This window comes from Lethenteron reissneri, chromosome 30, assembly GCF_015708825.2.
Source record: "Lethenteron reissneri isolate LAM-NWPU_2019-01 chromosome 30, ASM1570882v1, whole genome shotgun sequence".
NCBI classification, from domain to species: domain Eukaryota; kingdom Metazoa; phylum Chordata; class Hyperoartia; order Petromyzontiformes; family Petromyzontidae; genus Lethenteron; species Lethenteron reissneri.
Window position 1 is genome coordinate 2,296,733 of NC_083808.1, and position 24,557 is coordinate 2,321,289.

Sequence of the window (24,557 nt, forward strand, 5' to 3'; positions counted from 1 at the left end):
CACACAGACTCGTTGTGCGTGACAATTAATGTTCGTGAAAATGTTTTTACAAAATTTTACACTTTTGAGGACAAAAATATTATATTTAATTACCAATTGCTTAATGGTGCAATGCAATCATCTGACCCATAGGTGGCAGCCATCTCAAGCCAGAGGACGAGAGGACTCTAGCCGCCACGCATATAAAGGATTTATAGTGAAAAACTTTGTTTTTACGGGTTATACTTGTTTGGTATCCGGATTCAGAGCGCGGTGGGCCAATCACTCCACCAGCACTTTCTCAACATGACATTATATTTGTGGTTTATATTTAGCTTGGTGAGAGTTTGATTTTTTTTCTGCGAGGAATTGTTTATTGCACCCGACGCCTTTGCTAGGCTGATTATGTAGAGTAAGGTTCTTTAACTGGTGGCGTTTGTTTGTGTCCCCGCACGTAACGATACACAAATCAGTGACATTAAAGACAAGTCATCGTGCAATTGTGGCCATGCAACACACACGACGGACCAACAAATAGTAAACCCACTGTCGTCTGCGCCTCCTCCTCCTCCACACGAACTCTCCCGAAGCTCGCAGAGCTCGACATTGGCATTTATAGATTCGCCATACGCAACAATAGTGATATCACATCACATTGTCCGTCAGCACACACCAGGATCGTGTACCGCCCGAAACAGATGAACCCAGTTGTAGATGATACTGGTAGGAACCTCCTGATTACACCAGCCCACGGGATTATTGTGTCCGTCCGTCCGTCGTGCAGGGAGGGGCTGGGTGGGAGGGGTGGGGCTGGGTGGGGAGGGGCTGGTCATCCCGTGGTGCCCTTATAAAACTCAACGTTTAACCTACTCATGCCGGCTTGTGCCCGCCCTCAGTCGGCCATATTTGCGGAATACACCACGCCGCCGTTGACCCTGGCCATTGGCCGAGCAACCCGACGTTCCTATCAGCTCCCTCCGCAGGAATGTGTTTACAAGGGCGCCACTGCCACGACACCGCACACAGGGTATGCACATTTATTCATGGGCAAGACACATGCACGACCTGCATAAGTACTGTGAAATGCACATCAACCGGACGTTCCCGTAACACGAGGCATACATTAAACCAAATGGATACGCGCACAGGACGGCTGCAGGCCCGGAGGCGCCAAGTTCGATTCCCGGCTCCGTTTCCAGTCGTAACCTGGAGATGAAAGCGTGTTGCGGCACAGAACCGACAACTAACCCCGCACTGCCGGTGCGAGACTTTTGACCCAAATTCATATCATGTGGAGCCCAGGATGAGAATACTATTTAATTATTTGAACACCAATGTACAGATTAAATATTAAGATGTTCCCTTGTGTAAAAATTACCCCCTGGGGTCAGATCACTATACTGTATAGTAGTACACAAATAATTTGCGTCCCAACCAAAAATTACTATGATAGCGGTTAGGGTGTCGACCCAAGGTTTATGAGAGCCTTGTTCAAATAAGATTGTGTCTATACAGCTTTAAAGGTACAAGATGAATTGACGCCCAAAATAATTACAGGTTTTACAAGACAAATGACGAACACTTCCTGGGGAGTTTGAACTAGTTGAGATGCAGTTCAATGTCTTGTACTCTGATCCACGGGTCAGACGTTTACGGAGGTCAAATACTATCCCACACCAGCCTGAACCTGCAAAACTTAAATTCAAAAAGGCACAGTGTGTACCGTTTATTGTTTAATATGTATGTTTCTGTGGGTATACATACACACAACACGTGGATACGCGTACACAGTGCTGCACATGTGGACTAGGGTGCTGTCAATAAGGTTTGACAAGACAAAAAAAATACAATGATGTAATGATAGGCTTATTCTCGTTATATACAGGGTGTTTCAAAGTGATGGACCCGATTTGAAATCGCTATATATCTGCAACCACGAACCGCCCATGAATAAAACTCTTACCACTTGAAAGGGCGGGGCATAGAGTTTCAAATGATGACCGAGAGATGCCTCTCCCAGTGCACAAACAGCCCCTAGCCTCAGTCATTCGCAAGACGGTGACCCCACAACACAATGGGCGTTTTGCGTTTTGCCGTTCAGTAATACCGAATCCGTAATTGCGGTGCAGCGTGCGTTTCAACGGCGTTTTGGCATTGATCCGCCAATGTTAAAGAGCGTTCGTCGTTGGTACCGACAATTTGAGGAAACAGGCTGTTGATGTAAGGGGAAGAGCACAGGGCGACCACGCACCTCAGAGGAAAACGTGAGACGCGTTTGGGACGAATTCAACTATCGTCTCGATGTTGTCCGTACAGCAGGTGGAGGGCACACAGAGCATTTATAAAATGGTTAGTAAAACTTGATAACTCATTAAACCGTTTGTAACTTTGTGTGTAATTGTAACATGTTGCCATCGTTAAATATACTGCTTTGAAATTGGGTCCATCTTTTTGAAACACCCTGGAAAGTAATCAACATTTGCATTGATGTTTGGTTATTCCTTCGTTAAAAATGAAGTCTGTGCAACACCTAAATGTTTTATTCTCAAATCGTTTTGACCAGCCTTCGAATGTCTAAACTACACTATGCTATATACAGTATCATACACCTGGAGAGTTGTACGTTGCATGTGGAGCTGGGAGGATAAAGTCGATTCATTAACTTTTTCTTTTTAAAGTAGCCACTTGTGTTCGATTACTCAGTCGGCTTTAAAAATGACAGCCGTCCCTACACCCTGCCTCCCCGAAGCCGGGAAACCCCTGACAAGCCACGGCCAGCGCGACGTGGCTGATGCCAATTGTGTCACCAAGCCCCGACCCCCCCACCACCACCTCCCGTCCAGCGGCACACGTGGGAATGTGAGGCGGAACGTGTTTTCCCCCTCCACAACTATTCTCGTGTATTTCGATTTAAAGCTTTCGTGACTGCAGGGATTAATCTTCTTGGTTCTTTCGGTAAAGTCATGTAGAAGGGAAATAATAAAAGAATAAAAATAAAATATAATAAAATACCATTCTCACGACGTTTCGGCCACAACGCAAGCATCCGTCCTCAGGTGAAGAACAGGTCTTTCCGACGTGAGAATTGTATTTTATTGTTTTATTTTTATTATTTTATTATTTCCCTTCTACGTGACTTTACCAAAAGAACCAAAAAGATATTCTCGTGTAATCTGATTATTAGAGTAATCGCACCGATAACTGGTGAAGAGAAATCGACTACTTTAATAATCGTCCAGTTCTTAGCTGCAAGTCTTTATGAACGGTTTTCGGGCAGTGGCTGTTGTAGACACAACAAACATTGACAACGGAGGAAGATAAATACGCACTCCAATGCTCATGCTGACCATACACGTTCTTGTATTACAGTATGCGACTTTGAAATGTCGCTTGCGAGAAGCCCTCCGAAGGTGCAATGTTCACGAATCCTGCACAAACTCGAGACGGCGCAGTGCGTCGAGATGAACCGCTGGCGATGCGTTGAACGCCACCGCATCATCACAGCGCCGGGTACGAGGACAGCCCCTTCTTGTCAATCCACTGCGAGAGGAGGGTCTCCCCCACTCCTGTGCGCGCCTTGCAGAGTTATTCGACCATACTCCATCATTGCTGGTCTTTGTGGGTTTAAGGTGGGGCGCATCGAAGGGCGATAGATTTTGCTGTCCTGCACTGCCCTCTGCTGTTCACCACAAAGCCTCACAAGCCCTATGACAATCTGTGCATGGCGGTCACCCACCCAAGCATTATACAGGGTAATAGGCTTAACCCTGCGAAACTTCCGAGATCTGACGAAATTGGACACATTCCCGGCGATTGGGTCATCGGCAAATCACACCACCATAGGACTCGAACGAACCCGGCACTCTGTTCACACATCAGTTCGCAACACCGCTCGCCGTTTACACACAAGGTTGCGCCAGTTTCTTTCTTCCCATTCTAAATAAGCACCTTTTGCATGGAGAGCTGTCCCACGGAATTTATGCACAGATGCCGGGAACTCGAGTGCAAAATTGCTTTGACGTCCGACAAAGCAACTCTCCATCAGTCAGTATGACTCACTCAAAAACGTATAATATAAAAAAAACTAACTCAGCGTGGAAACGTAAACATGAGCAGCGTGAAGTCAACACGATTATTACACACCGCCGCTGCATGCACCACAGATGTGTGCAGCTGCTGCATACGTTTCATCTACAACTGTGAAGTCGAGTCTTGCACTTCTGTGAAGCTTCAGAATAATCCGTGCCGTTAGCATATAAAAACAGAGCGCACACAAAGCACACGCACACTGGTTTCGAGGCCCCAGTCCTTGGAACTCATCTCTGTTCAGCAGATTTAGAACTCTTTCCAAATGGCTAACGGAAATGGCAGCTTTGTATTTTGACGAGTTGCATTTTAACATACTTTCGTCAGGGAATTAAATCATATAAAATCAGATTGTTCACCACACTGCCTTTTTTATCTGAACGCAAACATTAACCAATAGAGGCAAATTACAATTATTAATTATCATGAACTGTGCACCTCAATGCAATTTTGTAGGGGCTCAAAAGACTACCCAAAGGTTTGAGCTATATTTAATCGGGTCGCAGTGGCACAGCAGCTGTGGAGGGTGCAGGAGATGCAACTTCACCGGGATCCAAAGGCCGGGGGGGGGGGGGGGCGAGGCACCAGCTACGGAGAGGCGGCGATATTGAAAAGAGGGCCCCAATTAATTCCTTGCACCAGGAGCCAAACGCAACCCTCGCTATGCCACTGTTATTCTTGTAAATGAAACTGAAACGAATGTTCTGTAACATGCAAAATATCAAGATATTACACCGACTTTGAACTCATACAATACTGCTTTGTATAGCTACCATATAAATAACCCATTAAATCCCATACAGTATACCAGAATAATTATGCAATTGTGCAGCATCAATAGAACACTCATTCTAACAACGCTGTCAAGCGGAACAGTTTGCAATGCGTGCCAATTTGTAATGCCATCGTTATTATCGGTCGATTAAGCCAAGCTGTCGCTAGGCTCCATGCGTAACCAGAAGTGGATCGTACAAGTACACCACCTGTAGCATGGCAAACATTATCAAGCTGTTGAGAAAATTAATTATCCAAGCTTGTTTCTGCATGAGACAGGGAATTATAAAGACTGCTACTTGCTCACCACGCTGGATATAAACCAAAAAAATGCGAGTGCTACCACTGCAAAGACTGTTTTCGAGGTTGTGCTGTCCATCGCTTCGATGTGCTTTCGGGTTGAACCACGTGCCAAATGACACACGGTACAACGTGAGAACACATCGGAGAGACACGAGGACTGGGCTCGGGTGCAAGCAGGGATGACAGTTTTAGACAAAACCAAAAGCTTAAAGAAAAGACAACCACAAAAGGTGTATGCGGCTGCGATAGATTACGCCGTCACACAAGGAACCCAGATTCAACCGTTGTCGTGGTCGGAAAAGAAGCTGTCGCCTTTCCTCCGACAGCAGCTTCTCGCTTGAGAGAATAGGCAGATAGAGAATGCAGCTCGTAACTTCACTGCCATTACCTGGATGTTGCCACGTGAAATATCCGCCACATCAGCACGTACAGTGTATCGGCATGATTTATACGAAGACACGATTTACGCAATGGTGTTATCCGCATAACGAAGCAGACGTAGTGAGGCAATATAAAAAAAAAACCGTGATAAGCATACATCTGACCACCACCCACAATTGGCATTAGCAATAACGTGGCATGGTTAAACACGGTGAGCTTACAAAACAGAGGTCAGCATTGCACATTACCTACACGTTTAAAATAATCGTTTCTTTTCAAACTGATATTATCGGTACAGTACTGCTACTGTAAAACGTGTTAATATAAAAAAAAACATGTAAAATACTGAGCGTGTAGTATTTGTTAGCATCACTGCCGTGTCACCATAGTGCCCGAAATGTACAAACGCAAGGTCAACACCAGTCGCGCTGGAGGTCACGTCGGCGCGCATTACAGCTGTAAACATTTAGCAATGGCGTCGTCACACGGTGTGCAAAAGCATAAAACGCGACAACAGCTCCGGCCTTCACTGAAAGTGGCAGCAGGCAACCCACGCCACTAAAAGCGATACCCCCCCCCCTCTCGGGACCGGGCTCGCGAGTGGCGAGTAATCCATCTCTCCACGAGCAGTTGCAACCGCAGAGTGCTGCAGAATTGTTGCCAGCGAGTACTGGATCAAGTCACGACGTCGGTGAGGCGAAACACGTGGGACGCTGCGGCGCGGTGCAGCCAGTAGTCCTTCAGCTATGCCACACGGTACATCGTGTAAAACAGGCCACCGCAACATGAGCTGGGGAAGAGTACTGGCCACAAAGGCCCGAGAGCAGTCGGTGTCTTGCGACGATCGTTTTAACCTCTGCGCCATCAAGTATCGTGCTGCCGTTGCTAGTCCTCTCTTCGGGTGAGGAGATAAAAGTGAATCGGTCTCAGGAACTTCAAAGGTCCAAGGTCAGGCATAGATATTAATGGAGCTTATACGAGCTGCACCGGCATATGAGCCCGTTGATGAACTTATAAAATAATGTTTCATACAGTCAATTCTCATCGACTGCCTACCCTCTCCTCCCTTCCCCTTTCGCTGTCCAACTCACCCCAGCTCTCAAGCACGTTCTGACTACAAGTAGTGCATTGTTAGCATGATTTATCACCTTAAAATATGCAAAATATCATTGTGAAACTGAATGAAAGTTTTGATCGCACTGGAAATGATTGTTGCGTAAGGCAATTAAAGAAAGTGATATATTGCCTGAATATATCAGCGGTGCAGACTTTGGAGCGGCTTAAAACGTCCTCCGTGAACAAGACTTCACATGCTCTAGTCAATTTTAAGTTTAAAAAGATGCAAACAGTAAATCTCGACAGAAATGATAAAGATTTCAAGAGGCTACATGTTGAAAGAAATCGTGACCATCTTCAGAATATTACTACATGAAACACAAGCCGGACCCTTAAAACTCTCCAGACATTTTAAACTAGAAAACTATTTAAGACCACAACTGTGCTATTTCTCTAAATATTACAGCTATTGATGCGTCGAGCTAATCACGACCAGCTTCAGATTATGCGCAGAAGAGTGAATGTTCCTCCCCTGACATGTTGACAAATGAGGCTCTCAATGGAAATGACAACTACACCTCCTTTTCTCAAACACCTACCACCAGGCATCATTAAATCCACTGTATTAATAACTTAACAAGACCTTTCTCTGAGCAATACACCATTCAATGGAAGACTATGTTTTAGTTTCGACTCAAGAAAAAACTACTTGAAAATTATTTTTTTACCGAAGCTCAGTGGACAATCTTATTTTCTGAGACGAAGGTTCTTGTTGCAGATATATTTTTGGCCAAGCCCCACACAGCTCCCAATGATAGCGGTGGAGCGTTGAGAAGGGAGGCCGATGCTGGTGGCATAGGCACCGGTGCCCCTCGCGATCCCCACCCAGCCGAGTCGGGCCTCGTAGACACGGCGGTGGCCGAACGCTCAGAAGTCATCGTCGTCCCCGATGTCCAGGTAGATGTCAAAGGCTTCGCGATTGCAGCTCCCTTCCGGCGTGAACATGTACTTGTGGAACGTGCCATCCACACACGCAGCTGGGGGTGGTGGGGTGGCAGGAGAAAGGCACAACGCACGTCGCAAACTAGAAACAAACGTTGATGCGACAAAGAACTGCCTGCAACCTCGCAACACAAGATGCTAATGCTATTTACAGTTTTCAACCTTGTGCCTCGAATAATTTTGAAGTTTGTAGATGAATCTTAACAGGTGACGGCCGTTGGTGAAATACACACTCGGGTTACGTAATATCTTTGGACAGATGTTGTTGACAAAGCTATGATTCAGCACTCCAATTATAGTGACTCGATTGCAATGATTATATCCTCACGATAAGCTGACATAGCCCCCCGCCTTGCAACAGCCCACAACACTATTATGCATGGTGGTCACCCATCAAAACACTATCCACGCTCATAGACAGCAGAAGGCAGTGCAGCATCATCTATTGCTGTGCTGTTAATGTAAATGCTCCTCACTTTCACAAATCTGAAATTCTCAGTGTGGTGAAGTTTGGTCAAATAAACCCCACAAACCAGAGGCATGGGGAAGCCCTCTTCCTGCAGTAGACTAACAGATAGCTGTGCATGTACAACAGCTATGGATAGCGGTTGTTGTCAAAGTTTAGATTCATTGCACTAACGATGGCCTGCTGATAGCAATTATTCTATCGTCATAAGTAAGCTAACAATACAATTATAAACCATGATTAAATCATAGAGCTCGCTCCAACTGGAACATCGATAGGTACAGAACACAGTTATCGAGGCTAAGCGCGTGTGTGTGTGTGGATTATAACGGAGCTCACCGATCACCGAGTTGGTGCTCTTGGCCGCATTGCGTCCGAACGCGCACACGCAGGAGCACTCGGCCGGCACCGTGAAGGAAGCGAGGCTCCACTGGGAGTCCACATACTGCCCGATGACCGGCCCCACCTTGCCCACTCGTGCCAGACTGTGGTGCACAGTACAACATTCCAGTGTAGCTACAGCACGGCTGTGGTGCGGTTATAAAAAATGATTATACAAATTCCAACTCGACTCAGAGGCGTGAGGAACCACAGACAAGTGGGACATGCAGCCAGTTAGTGAGCTGGTGTCAAACATTCTGTCAAGCTCTGCAATCCTATAGATATGCAAGTGTTATCGACCGAATAATGAGTGTTCATCACATGTGGGAATAAACCGGAGCACCTGGAGAAAACAAATGTGTGAGGGGGCAACACTTTATCCCATATAAATGTAACCGGGGAGTCTGTATTTGCTGTACCGCATTCTCCTGGCAAGCCAGGGCATGGCACCTCGACACCCACAGAAACGGAGTTTCACAACATTTGTGTGATCCACCGACCCTCACCACCGTAGTGCTGGATTACGGGCGGGTGCAACTACTGCCGTGCCACTACAGAACACTTGCCAACTCGGCAACCACCCTCCTGAGATGGCTGCATGCTTGAGATCATTACATGGTGTTCACAAAGCGAGACACAATAATGTCACCGTTAGGCAGTGTTAAAATTGTTTCCATAGTGATCAGAGATCACTTGTCCACATTAAGCCCCTGAGACACAAGGCAGCAGTAGGTACTGACGGCTTTACTGTATTGACGATTCCTAACAAAGATGAAATCAGTATATAGTGGTCTCCTTGTCCTGTCGCTATATAAAATAATACAGTGATAATTTTCACGTTTTTGAGTTGGTGGTCTCACACAAAGCTGTGCAACGGTGATATACATCGAGCACGATCATATCACGAGACAAGCAAGACATGATGAGATGACCGATCCTATGGTCAAGATCGTGCCCATCGCTGCTTTTGCATGCATACAAGTTTTTATTTTATTTTTTATCTGTGCAGTCTCGTAATTTACAAGAGGGTTCGGAAAGGTTTGAACGCAAGGACTCACGTGGAGGTGCGATTGAGGTGCGTGTCTTTGAGAGCAAACACGTGCACCGTGCCCTTGTCGCTCGACACGCACAGGAAGGACGAATCGTGGCTGAAGTTGATGCTACAAAAGGAACAGGGGAAAAGAAAAAAAACATAACGCACCGCAGCATCGCTTGCGCTGCGCGAGGTAATGTACGTGTTCTCTAGTTTCATGAAAAAAAACCTAGCCAACTACAATGACAACACTGCAGACAATTTTGAAATGTTATCTGCATGGTCACAGGCCAAAGAAAAGGAATATTAAGAAAAAAATCAAGGCACAACTTTATTTATTTATTCATTCGCAATGGAGCATCTCTCTACGAGTGCGCTCAACCCAATAGGATATCTGTGGGAAAATAACTTCATAGCTCATAAGATTCCTCCAGGATAAATAAAGATTCTGATGATGATTCTGAACCTGTCTGCCATTTTTCCTTTCATTGTAAAAGCACTCCAGCAATAATTGGTTGTTATTATTATTCTCATGTCAATTATGATTTGGTTTTGATAAGACTCAAAAATTGGCACAGCATCAACCTAGCCAAATGACTGTAAACACTATACTATACAGAAGTACTTTACGTAATGTACATTGTTACTTTTAATGCACGACACAACATGATTACAATGACAGTCTATGTGTAACACTCATAAATATGACTACAAATGTATTTATTATTTTTGTTATGAAAAGTATATAATGGCTACATAATAAAAGTTATTACCAGTACACTGCACATTCACTTCGCCTTTGAATTTGGTCATATGTATCTGATGGCATCGGAGGGGGAAAATATGAAACTGAATACAGCAGTTGTTTTGAGCACTGCGGGCCGCTATAGTCACGTGATCACCGATACCGAAGTGAGCATGGGAGGGGGAAGGGAGCTGCGGTAAGAACAACAACCCCATCACGAGAAGAGAGAGACGGCAAAGCAGGAAGGGGGAGCAAGACACAGGGATAGCGAGAGGCAAGACAGACACCAAGATGGGATAAAATAGATCTACAGAGAGAGACAACCAGACAGGCATAGGGAGACAGGGACAGAGAGACACCGAGAGACAAAGTGACAGAGAGCAACACAAACACATAAACTCATTGACAGCGGAAGCCAATGACAGGGAGATAAAGACATTGAGACAGAAGCTTGCCAATTTATTTGTTGAAAACTATTCTTAAAAAGTGTTCAGCTTAAAAACCATAAAGCATTTGGTTTAACAGTAAAAATCATTAGTCGTTGCATTCCTACTTGTATTAGGAAGTACTTTAAATACATCTCACTTTATCGTATACGCTTATATTGGATCCAACTACAGACAGCGCGTTGCAGAAGACTTGGGGTCAATTCTTTTTACAGCTACAGCAGCGGCATTGTTAGCTGAATTTATAAGTACTATGAAATTGCGATTGCCACTAATTACGAATCACACAATTACAATCGTTAATTGACGCCAGGTCTGTACCACGGGGGATGGCAGCCCAGCACGAGACAAGCGCCACACGGGATACCACCTACCAGTAGAGCGTGGCTGGGTCAGCACCGCGCCTCAACTCCACGAGCTTCACCTTGCTCTGAGTGTCAAACAGGCGAATCAGAGTCCCCTGCCAAGAGCATGAACGCACACATGTGTACACATTATGAGACAAAAATCCCCCGTTATAGCCTCAACAGGCTGTACGAGCAAGCGGCACTGTTAAAGAGCAGCACCTATGAAGGAACACGAGAGGGTGTTGTCGCGAGCACCACGCCCGGCTGCCTCCGTCTCCCCAGTCGTAGCGTTTACACATCGCACCAGACACTCAATTGAGGCTCGATCAACCTCGGCGAGGCCCAGCACCATCAGATAAACGTCACTGATGTTGGATATGAACGGGCAACAACCTTTGGTCACTAGCAGCAGTGTGCCAACCACTACACTACAGCTCCCCACAGACATACAAACAACAAATTCTATAACAAACTTTTGGAGAAAGTGCTGCTCGTGGGCACCGATGAAGGCCGGCACGGCACACAAGGGGGTATTGTAAGTTGAACTACTTTCGCACCATACGTAGCCAACCGTGCTAATTAGCACCACGCCCGGCCGCCTTTGTCATCTCCCTCGTGGCAATGTTTTCACACTGCAATAAGTACTACATTGAGGCCGAGCCGAACTACGGGAGGCCCAGGACAGGTTCAGATAATTGTCACTGGTGTTGGCCATGAGTGGGAATCGAACCCGGGTCGCCGGGTTCGTAGCACAGCACGCCAACTCCTACACTACCGCTCCGCAAAACAGACATGCACACACATGCTCGCACACAAACACAGCCCTAAAGGTTACTATGTTCTTGAAAGCAAATTAATAATTTCTGAAAAATACAAATTTAATTAAGTTCACAAACGCCCACAGGTTAGCTACCTCACGTCGCTATGAACCCGGTGACCCGAGTTGAATTCCTGGCCACAACTAACACCAACAGCGAGTGATGCTTGAACCAGTCCTGTGCCGCCCCCCCCCCCTCTTCATCAACCGGCACTGTCCCAGTGTGCCGAAGTATGTTAACAAATCGACTATGCAAGCAATTACTTAAATTACTTTTGGCGTGCTTGTCTGGCATTAAAACAATTATCGTGTGTTGCAACAGCCGTAGACACGCCGACAAGCATGTGCCTGCAGCTGCCGACGCATGCCCGAGCCCAGCCACACCAGTGCAAGATAGTATTCGACTTTGTAGACTTTGTATTCGCGCCCCTTTCCTTACTACCCCGAGATGAATATACTACAGGGCATCTGCCCAAGGTTGCTTATAACCTTGTTCAAATTGCCTTTTGTCAAGACTGATATATTAAAGCACAAGATGAATAAACTCCCAACAATGTCAGCTGCGAGACAAAAAGCATGACCAACACTCGCGCTCAGGGGTTAAACCGCCACTGGGGAGTAGGTCACGTGTTTAATTTACTTGGTATTTTGACCTTGGGGTCAGGATTCTATGGGGGTCAAAATACAATCTCACACTAGCCGAAAGTGGCAAAACTAAAGTTTTTCATGCAGTGTTCATCGTTTATCGTATTTAACGTAAGGTTATGCGTGGGTATGTAAATACACAGTGTGTGTGGATATACCCAGTGCTGTACACATGGTGTGGGGTGCAGTCAAGACAGGGTTATTCTGATTCAACAATCAGTGCAATTAACTGAAATTGTTGTTTGGAGATCGGCCGTGACGATGGAGGGAGAGGCCTCACCTTCTTGGAGGCAGAGGCCACGAGGCTGCCTGGCTGGTTGAGGGCGATGCAGGCGATCTCGCCCTGATGAGCGTTAATGGTGAAGGGCGCCGATGACGTGCCAGGCTTCGTGTTGGATAGGTCCTAGCGTGCCGAGTGACAAAACCAGAGGGCATCACCATGCGGCGAGATGGTATACGCACTCACCGTGCTTCATCGTGGAGTATTGCGTTGTGAGAACGTTTATGAACAGACCTACGTTATGCATCTGCACACACAAACGCTGCTGGATAATACTGGTGTGTTAAAAACAACAGGGCGATGACTAGAAATATATTTTTGTAAGTGGAGACACAGGATGAAGATATGATTATAGATATGATTGCCTACAGCTGAACAGAGAGGCTGAGTATATGTGTGCAGCTCTTCAAGCCACAGCTGTATTCGGTCCTGACCACACTGAGGGTTATGTGACCATACTTCACGACGTTGGTCAGTGAGGGTTGGTAAAGGGAAGCAACATAGACATTGGACCATTGGAGGTTCAGTACAACAATGGGTTTACCGCCACTGCCCCCTGCTGATATTGTAGTCCCACAGCAACCTGTTATGCATGGCGATCGCCCATCCAAGCACTATGCAGGCTCAACACTGCCAAGCTTCCGAGATTTGACAAGATAGGGTACATGCTGGGTGCTTTTGACACGGGCTACCAAACAGGAAATAAACAAACAAATCACGGCAAACTGTGAGGAGGACACGAGTCATTACTAAGATAGGATGAGTCATGGCAAGGATATCCTGGTTTAAAATAAAAATACACACGCCTGATTGCCAAGAGAATGAGAGTAATAATTAGACAGAGGCAATTTAAAGCTTTCGTGACTGCAGGGATTCATCTTCTTGGTTCTTTCGGTAAAGTCACCGAAAGAACCAAGAAGATAGACAGAGGCAGTGCTAGAAATGTATCTCTGCTTGTTTCCATCTTTCTTTCGTGTGGCATTGGAAAAGTAACCGAATGAGCTTATAACTGGATGTTCTCAAACAGATTTCATTTGTGATGATGCATAACAAATATTACATTTGTGACTCCTGAAAAAGTGTGCATTCGGCAATGATTTGTGCCATGAGAGATGGATTGCACGTGCAGTCTGTAGTCACAATTAGGTGGCTTATCCTCACAGAGACAAAATAAACACGTTGAGACTCGCATACTCATAGAGACCCATACTATACGTAACAATGATGGGAGTGATGGATTGCACTTCCGCACAATCACAATTCGGTGACTCCTTGATTTCCCACTTTTGGAGGAGGTAGCTACACAAAGTCCCCTATGTAGTGAAGGGCCTCACCACCAGCTGGAGGCTCCCACACTTGTGACCTGGAAACACGAGCAAGGGCTTTTCCAAGCTGGGGCACAGTTCGCACAGACCTGCAGATAAAGACAACAGGAGGTATGACGTGAGGCGATTTCTCAACCGTTAGGAGATTTGGTCCCCATCCATCGCCTCATCCCCTCACCCGAATCGATCTTCAAGCCCACGCCTTGACAGCCCCTCTTATTTACACGATCTTGTGGAGTTGGAAAGGGACTCCAATAATAATGATAGCCTGCTGGACTCTTTCCTATAGTTATCTTTTCTATCCACGTTGTTTTGTTTAGCATTGCCCAGCTAAAATTTGGACATAGTAATAGAACTTGTATGATACCTCAATTAAAAAATTATGCAACACGGTTCACGCGCCAATGACAGTATTGTTCATTTAATGTTGTAATGAAAAATATATTTATATAAAATAACAATTATATGTTACAACAGCAAAATGTTAAGCCAAATTTTATTTTCTGCGAAAGATTACTATTAACTCCTAGATTATCAATTATAATCTAGTAGTTAAATGAAGCACATTAGTCAAAGAAAAAAATACTTTCCTGAGTCAAAGAAAAATAATGAAACATGTGACCAGTAAGAAAAAGCAGTGTTATGAAGTATAGGCCCCAGTGGGACCTGCGTTCTTACCGTCTGGATTGTCTCGTGTGTCGAACTCAAAGATTTTTTGTGGGTTGTCTGGGAAGGTGAAGACGTAGATGCGGTACCGCAAAACCACAATGATCCTGAATGAAAGAGACATTGATGCCTCATGATGGTTCATGAACATAGATCACTCTGCAATGAGCAAATCCTGCCTTGACAACCTAAAAAGGATTGTATTTCTATAATCTGATACAATGCCATTTGATTTTATTACGATGTAAAACTAATTTAAACAGCAACATCAAAATATTACAATATTTCAATTTACAAGTGCGACTCTACATCGACAAGAGGGCATATATAATTCAAAAGGCAGTGTCCATGAGTAACACAGAGGATGAACTGCACAGTCAAACAGAATGTATTATGGGTCATCTGAGGCAGCCCTCAACTGTCAAAGAACATCTACTGTCGCCTACAGACCTCACCTGTCAATATGCTCAATCATAATGCTGCGAGGTCCCATGTACTGGGTTATAAAATTTTTTTTTTTATAAAGGACACATTTCTCAGGGTTCATTCAAGTAGCCATTGGCAAAGCCTGACTCGCTAAAACAGAACCTATCAACATGAGAACAGTACAATTACAATCCATTTACACTCTAGACCGGTTGAATGTTGACGATGTGTTTCATCCTTTGACGATTGTTTCACCTGCGCCACTGACAACATACTCGTGAAATCAAAATGTTTAGCGTCACGCCTGGATTGACATTAAGGAGGTTATTGAGCAGGAGCTTAGCTTGGTTGGCATGGACCCTCGTGTAAGAAATTTAATGGGGATCCCTGTGTCCAATTACTCCCCCCCCTTCATAGATTGGCACCTAGCCACCTCAGGCCTGTGGACCCTGGAGCAGTTGTACCGCATGCACTCGACTCGACAGCCACGCCGCCGGTATTGAGTAACATTTTGCACGTAGCGTTTATGTAACACTGTAGCAGCATACATTGGCCAAACAACAAAGGCAAATTCCAGGACAAAAGGGCAAATGGCTCCGCAAAAGGTCAAGTAGATGATGGCAGGGGGCGGGGCGGTACTTTTTCTGCAGGAGTGTCCGGTGCGTAACCCACTTGTCGTGGCGCATACGGACGGCCAGCACGGCGCTCGTGAACGTGAAGTCCAACACCAACTTATCCCGGGCGTCCCGGCCCTCGCGCGCGTCGTCCCACACAAGAACTGCGAGCGCACCGTGACAATGGACATGCACCCAGAGCTCCCACTCCTCCTTGTGCTTCAGCAGCAATAATAGCGACCGTTCTGTTTACCATACAAGCTTAGCCCGAGGCAGTGAATGTATATCAGTCATTCCACCAGCGCACAGTAATACATCACTGTTCTGACCGTTTTAAAGAAAATAACGAAGCCAATGTTGGTGACGAGTGTAATGTCACATTAATGCTCTGATTAAAAAAAAATACTACAACACTTTACTTGTGAAATAATGTATTAGCTATTTTATACATTGAGCATAATGACTTTACTTACATATGTTCCATTAAGCAACATATAACTTAAAACACGTGGAAGCTCTGTCAAATAGCCTGGGGTTTTTAAACTATATTTTCAGTGGGCCATGGCACCACGATGTCAAACGTATGTACACACGTTGTCTCCAGCTCTCACACCTCTCCCTTCACTATCGTGCTCTTATCTTGGAAGTCTCTTGTTTCTTGCATCGTACTCGCTGACTGTGGTCTCGTTTATCGCAAATCGTTATCTTTTCATATCTCGTGACGATCCATATCTCTCTGTGGACCAAAGGTCAGCAGACTAACTGTTCGTAGGCCAAGTGTGGCCCACGAGGCCGCTAAAGAACCCTTCCATTGGCTATACACAACTCAGCTGCATGCAAATTGTTACCAATATAGAATTCTAAGGCTAAATACCAGAACAAATAAAGTGATTGTTACCAGAGTTGTCAGCAAATTTGGGCGAGGAGCCTCCACCAACCAAGGCGAGAAGGTTGGAGCGATGCAGCATCTCCACTCTCCCAACACTGCCCACCTGATCGACATCTGCAAAGAGGAGGGGGGGGTGGAAACAACACGTTCCTTTGGAGTGGGCAGGTAGGAACTTGGTTGGATAGCGCATTCGTGCGATCCGTGTCGCGCGGTGCAAGCTGCGTGGGGCGTCGCGTCACATGGTGCTGAGCCCGCCCGAAGCGCTCTATGAAATACAAATCGAGGGCATGACTATGCACGAGACAGCCAGACAAATAATCCCTGGTGGGCAGTGTGGAACTGTTGTTCCTACCTGTATTAACGCTGCACCTGAGAACATTTGAATGTCAGGTGAGGGGATGGGGAAACCTTCCCTTACCTAGGTGAGCCTTCTCCATGAGAGGCTCCACGTTGTAAATCCTCAAGCCACTCTCCATGGCACAGCAGAAACAGCCTGGAAGTGACAGCATATAAAAGAAAATGCGTTTGTGTTCAGACAAGCATCTGTTAACAAGTCGCAGATGGCACAGGACCAAGGGTCGGCTTGCTATCGCTGTGACAATGGGCCACGAGTGAGAGCGGTGTGGCACAGTTGGGTTGTACCAAATGTTGTTTCGGCGTGATATCCGATGTTTTGCTCCAGTTTTTGAGGGCTGCTTGGGTGCCTGAAGAAGCCCTCGGCACGTAGAGCAAAGGTATCATGCCAAACAGCGCACGGTACAACCCGGAAACACATCACAAAGCTGTAAAGCACAACCGCAAACATCTACACAGTATTCATAATAAAGGTTTTTGGGCGAGATCGCGTTATTTATAAATGTGTCACAACCCTCCACCACCCAACATGGCCAATTAGTAAAAAATGTGTCACATTGACTAATGACAAATATTTCACTACTTTAGCGCACCAGTGTGTTGAAGAATGGATCCCACAACATTTACAATTTGAGTAGTACGACGTTTCGCTGGAAATTACATCCAGCATCTTTGGGCGATGTGCCAGAATAGTGAAGCCATCCACCTACTTCCGGTCTTAAATAAAGCAGCAGGACATCATCATTGTTGAACCCCATCAGGATTCGAGATCAGAGGCAGAGATGGGGGTGATGCAATTATGTAATAGATCAGTAATCAGCCACTTAGCATGTGACTCACCTGTAAGGAATTGAAATGTGTGTTGTGTATTACTTAATACGCTTCCAGGCTGCGCTGAGTCTAAAGCTATCACAGCGATTAAAATTATTTGAATTTTTCTCAATTTCAATTGATTCTCTAACCTTGGCCAGTAATAATTAGATCTGCATAACACTTCAACGTTATCAAAATGAATTGAATGTCCTTGTTGGCAAGCATGCTCTGCCACTGCTGACAGCTGTGTTTTGGAGAATGTAATGTTCCTTAGGTGTTCATTTAGTCTTACACTGATGCTACGGCCCGTCTGTCCAATATAACACTTACCGCATAAGCAATTGATCTGATATACACCTTCTGTTGCGAACCTCGGTAATCGGATAACTTGTAGATTTTGAAGATGTACTCTTTAATACACCAGTGCGCTAAAGTAGTAAAATATTTGTATTTTGTCAACGTGACACATTTTTTACTGATTGGCCGTGTCGGGTGGTGGAGGGTTGCGACACATTTATAAATGACGCGATCTAACCCAACAACCTTTATTATGAATAATACTGGTCGCGAAAGCCTACATGTTAAATCTACACAGCAGTTAACTTAGCTCCTTAGATATGACTGACAAAAGAAAGGGCATGAGTGTGTTGGGACCTGGATTTTGTTTGTTAAATGTGAATGCCTCTACGGGTGCAACTTGAAAAAAGATTAGACTAATGTCCATGTGGGCTGCTTATTAAGACCATTTTGCTGCCATTTCGCGTGTGGTAATAAGTCCACAAATAGCGCAGGAAACTTTATCCACTACCCAAACTCGTGTTGTGAAACGTGACTCTTCTGAAACGGTCTTTAACAGGTTGCTCTTCAAAAATACATTTAATACAGAATTATGAATAAAATAAAGTTAAATTATAACGAATAATAAGAAGGCCCTTTGACAATCCACCGCTGGATGAGGGCCTCCCCACGCCCTGTCAGTCACGGGAGTTGTTTTGATCAGTGCGAGTTGGTGAATGGAGATCCCAGAACTTGTTCAGATTAACACTTTCCATTGACAGCCTCAAGCAGCTGGGATCACAGAGCAGTGCGCTAACCACTGCGTTAGCCCACTTGTTGATAAGCTGTTGTTTCATATTGAAACGCTCCGTTACAAGCTGGAGAAAGCAGAAGTCGCCCCCCCCCCAACTGAATTCCAATGTTTCGTTCAAATCCATGACGAAGTAATGTATGGAAGACAGCCATGGCTATTGAATGTAACCCTTAATTAAAAGTTCACTGAACAAATTGCAAGAAAACTGCTGCGTATGTATTACGAACGTAGACCTTACACCCGTGGAATTAAATAGAACACGTGGCACTTTCACAACATGAGTGCTGCACATCAAGGCGAGTCAATGGCTTGAAAGGATGCGAAGTGACCTGACAATATGATATTACCGTACTGCTTACCAAAACTGATATAGACCGCGGACACAGAAACATCAATGCGACATCCCTCGGTTAACACGGAAACTTTCGCGACCAATATCATCCATAATACAGGTGACATCTGTCGTGTCTGCTGGTGGTAGGGTTGGGATGACAGCTGTGAATTTTCTGGTGTTGGACAAACGTGAACCCTTGTCCTTTGTATCTATCGCAATAGAGCATGGGCCACGAATACGGCTGTGTTAACAACGTCACACGTAAACATCGTGTCGCGCTTGCGATTCTTCATGGGCACGAAAACATCGGCGTCAACACAGAGCGCGTCGTCACACACGAGCGCACATGCCTCCCATTCACAGCAAAAGCCCGAGGGAGAACAACAAAGTCGGACATTGTGATAAAAAATATAACACACACCACAGACTGCCCTGAACGCATTACTACTACGACTACTGTACGTGGCCATTAGTAACAATAGCGCGCGTTAAGTGGACGAGCGGTAGATGGTATCAGATATCGGATGTCTTGAGAATTGCCTCTTGTTGCAATCGCCAGCGGTTCTACTTCAAAGCAGACATTCAGAAAGGCACGCAAACAAGACAGCAGGCCAGGCCAGTCAACCGGCTGGGTGAATCAGCCCTAAGCAGCCATAATTTATGAAGAGTAGGGCAGCCTTGTTATCGGCAGATGGCGATAACGGCTGACACACACACACCGCACACACAGTGTGTGTGCGGTGTGTGTGTGTCTGGATGTGTGTGTGTGTGACACACACACGGCACACACACACAGCGCACACAAACCACCGCGCACACACACACCACACACACCCATACACACACACACCACACACCGCACACACCACACACACACCACACACACCCCACACACACACGGCACACACCCACACACACACGGCACACACCACACACACACACGGCACACACCACACACACACACGGCACACACTCCGCACACACACACAGAGCACCCATGGCCCCTCTCTGTCCAATCCACTGATGGGTGAAGGCCGCCTACCCGGCCATTCAGGTCGTGAGGGTTTATTTTGCCCATACTTCACTACGCTGGTCAATGTAGCCTGGCCTCGGGCAGCATAGACGTGAGGACATTGATACACAAGTGGTGTAGAAACACAATAGAGGTTGTATTGGGGTTAGATCGCGTAAATATATAAATGTGTCGTTAAAACCCGCCACCAGGCTGTTCCTGATGAAGCTGGTTGTAATTCCTGGCGAAACGTCGTACTCAGATTGTAAATGTTGTGGCTTGGCTCTCCAACACACCGGTGCTGTACTAGTATACTACACTATACACTACACACTAGTGCTGTACAAGTATACTACACTATACACTAGTGCTGTACTAGTATACTACACTATACACTAGTGCTGTACTAGTATACTACACTATACACTACACACTAGTGCTGTACTAGTATACTACACTATACACTACACACTAGTGCTGTACTAGTATACTACACTATACACTACACTAGTGCTGTACTAGTATACTACAATATACACTACACTAGTGCTGTACTAGTATACTACACTATACACTACACACTAGTGCTGTACTAGTATACTACACTATACACTACACACTAGTGCTGTACTAGTATACTACACTATACACTAGTGCTGTACTAGTATACTACACTATACACTAGTGCTGTACTAGTATACTACACTATACACTACACTAGTGATGTACTAGTATACTACACTATACACGACACACTAGTGCTGTACTAGTATACTACACTATACACGACACACTAGTGCTGTACTAGTATACTACACTATACACGACACACTAGTGCTGTACTAGTATACTACACTATACACGACACACTAGTGCTGTACTAGTATACTACACTATACACTACACTAGTGTTGTACTAGTATACTACACTGTACACTACACACTAGTGCTGTACTAGTATACTACACTATACACTAGTGCTGTACTAGTATACTACACTATACACTAGTGCTGTACTAGTATACTACACTATACACTACACTAGTGTTGTACTAGTATACTACACTATACACTACACACTAGTGCTGTACTAGTATACTACACTATACACTAGTGCTGTACTAGTATACTACACTATACACTAGTGCTGTACTAGTATACTACACTATACACTAGTGTTGTACTAGTATACTACACTATACACTACACTAGTGCTGTACTAGTATACTACACTATACACTACACACTAGTGCTGTACTAGTATACTACACTATACACTACACTAGTGCTGTACTAGTATACTACACTATACACTACACTAGTGCTGTACTAGTATACTACACTATACACTACACTAGTGCTGTACTAGTATACTACACTATACACTACACACTAGTGCTGTACTAGTATACCACACTATACACTAGTGCTGTACTAGTATACTACACTATACACTACACTAGTGCTGTACTAGTATACTACACTATACACTACACACTAGTGCTGTACTAGTGACGAATTGCCACGTTCTGTTTACGTGACAACCCTTACTAGTTGTCTGTGCCGGGTGTTGGCAGGTTTTAACGAACGACACATTTATACATCGACGCGATCTAACCATAAACAACCTCTATTATGGATGATATTTGTCGCGAAAGCTACTGCGTGTTAAACAGAGTAGAAACAATAGATTCGGCTGCACTGCTGTGGTCGATGACCCAAGCATCCCACCCCAGGCTCAGCCCTGCTTAGCTTCTGAGATCTGCCAAGATTGGAGCTGATGTCGGGGTGAGTTTGTCGTCGGCCCTGGTAAGACACAGTTATTCAAGTCGCACAGCGATGAAGACTTGTCAGACAAGGCAGGTGAGACAGAATAGACAGAGGCTTCAGTCGGTCACGCAGACACGGGGCTGGCCCACCACGGACTCCACGGGGACCCTGCCCCAAGCTCCATCCTTGCCCTCAGAGCCCAGGGGCAGGGGAGAGGGAGCCAGCCCCTACATGGCTCCTCGATTCCCTTCGCCCCCCCCCCCAACTCCTGGCCCGTGCCCCCCATTCCGGCACTGAACTCAACCTGGAATTTCCCCACAGAGCTGCCCTCACCCAAGCAGTCACGCTGCTACAGGCTCTAACCATGGCCCCTCTTATGTCCGATCAGAGGTCCTTGCACTCCTCCTGCCTCCGGGCCATACCCTCGTATTTGGCCGTGCCCTCTCACCACAAGGCCCTCTCTCGTCTGCCAAGTGCCCCGTTTCTTTGCCATTCGCTTCACGCTCTCACAAACTCCCTCCGATTCCCAGGAAAAGCCATCACGTCCCTCACATTTGTCCCCCTCCTCCTCCTCACACTCCACGGCTCTGGCTCACACATCCTGCCCCGCGTCCGCTTTGTTCCGATTGCCCCCAAGCCACGGGCACCGTTCACTCACACGACTCGTGCCCTCCACAGATGCCCCCCCCCCCTCTCGCCCCCCCCCCCCTTTATGGCGCCCCCCTCACGTCGCCCCCCCCCTCACGACCCCCCCTCCCCCCTCACGGCCCCCCCTCCCCCCTCACGGCCCCCCCTCCCTCACGGCGCCCCCCCCTCACGGCCCCCCCCTCACGACGCCCCCCTCACGACGCCCCCTCCCCCCTCACGATGCCCCCCCCCCCTCACGATGCCCCCCCCTCACGACCCCCCCTCACGGCGCCCCCCCCTCCCTCACGGCCCCCCCCCTCCCTCACGGCGCCCCCCCCCCACTCACGGCTCCCCCCTTCACGCCTCCCTCCCTCACGCCCCCCCCCCTCACGGCCCCCCCCTCACGGCCCCCCCCTCACGGCCCCCCAGCTCACTCTGCTCCTGGTTGAAGCGCAGGCTGTTCACGGCACGCTGCTGCATGGTCAGAGCGCGCCAGCTGGGCCTGCCGCCGTCACGACGTTACTGCTCCTCCTGCTCCTCCTTATTAATATCACTCTTCAACTTCTCCTCCTTTGTCTTCGTCTCCTGGCAGTAGTCGTCGTTGTTGTTGCTGCTGCTGCTGAAGACGAAGTCGTAGTGGTCGCGGCTACTGTGCGGGTAGCGGTGCCCGGGCGCCATGGCCTCGGACCCGCGTGGGCTTCGCTGCTGCCGCCGCCTCCTCTCGCACCGCCACCACCACAACAACAACACCGAGAGGCGGCGCGCCGGCCGTGCTCTCGCGAGACTTGCAGAGGCCCCTCCTCTTCCCCCCACCCCTCCTCCTCTTCCCCCCCACCCCGCATCCTCTTCCCCCCCACCCCTCATCCTCTTCCCCCCCACCCCTCCTCCTCTTCCCCCTCACCCCTCATCCTCTTCCCCCCCACCCCTCCTCCTCTTCCCCCCCACCCCTCCTCCTCTTCCCCCCCACCCCTCCTCCTCTTCCCCCCCCACCCCTTCCCCCCACCCCTCCTCCTCTTCCCCCCCCACCCCTCCTCCTCTTCCCCCCACCCCTCCTCCTCTTCCCCCCCACTCCGCCTCCCCTTCCCCCCCACCCCGCCTCCCTTCCCCCCCCACCCCGCCTCCCCTTCCCCCCCCACCCCGCCTCCCTTCCCCCCCACCCCGCCTCCCCTTCCCCCCCACCCCGCCTCCCCTTCCCCCCCACCCCGCCTCCCCTTCCCCCCCACCCCGCCTCCCCTTCCCCCCCACCCCGCCTCCCCTTCCCCCCCACCCCGCCTCCCCTTCCCCCCCACCCCGCCTCCCCTTCCCCCCCACCCCGCCTCCCCTTCCCCCCCCACCCCGCCTCCCCTTCCCCCCCACCCCGCCTCCCCTTCCCCCCCCACCCCCGCCTCCCCTTCCCCCCCCACCCCGCCTCCCCTTCCCCCCCCACCCCGCCTCCCCTTTCCCCCCCCACCCCGCCTCCCTTTCCCCCCCCACCCCGCCTCCCCTTCCCCCCCCACCCCTCCTCCTCTTCCCCCCCCACCCCTCCTCCTCCTCCCCCCCCACCCCTCCTCCTCTTCCCCCCCCACCCCTCCTCCTCTTCCCCCCCCACCCCTCCTCCTCTCCCCCCCCCACCCCTCCTCCTCTTCCCCCCCCCACCCCTCCTCCTCTTCCCCCCCCCCACCCCTCCTCCTCCTCCCCCCCCACCCCTCCTCCTCCTCCCCCCCCACCCCTCCTCCTTTTCCCCCCCCCACCCCTCCTCCTCTTCCCCCCCCACCCCTCCTCCTCTTCCCCCCCCACCCCTCCTCCTCTTCCCCCCCCACCCCTCCTCCTCCTCCCCCCCCACCCCTCCTCCTCTTCCCCCCCCACCCCTCCTCCTCTTCCCCCCCCCACCCCTCCTCTTCCCCCCCCACCCCTCCT

General features: G+C 47.9%; 1 protein-coding gene across 1 annotated transcript; it reads right to left on the reverse strand.

The window, feature by feature from the left end:
- Positions 1-1,002: 1,002 nt before the first annotated feature.
- Positions 1,003-23,436, reverse strand: LOC133349390 (WD repeat domain phosphoinositide-interacting protein 4-like). Its single transcript, XM_061562777.1, has 11 exons — positions 23,096-23,436; positions 17,080-17,154; positions 16,671-16,775; positions 15,831-15,936; positions 14,745-14,839; positions 14,076-14,155; positions 12,742-12,864; positions 11,027-11,112; positions 9,487-9,588; positions 8,387-8,532; positions 1,003-7,616 (listed from the first exon to the last, which is right to left on the reverse strand). Exons 1-11 carry the CDS (start codon positions 23,139-23,141, stop codon positions 7,507-7,509), a joined length of 1,074 nt encoding a protein of 357 aa, XP_061418761.1. The 5' UTR covers positions 23,142-23,436; the 3' UTR covers positions 1,003-7,506.
- Between the last annotated feature and the right edge of the window lie 1,121 nt (positions 23,437-24,557).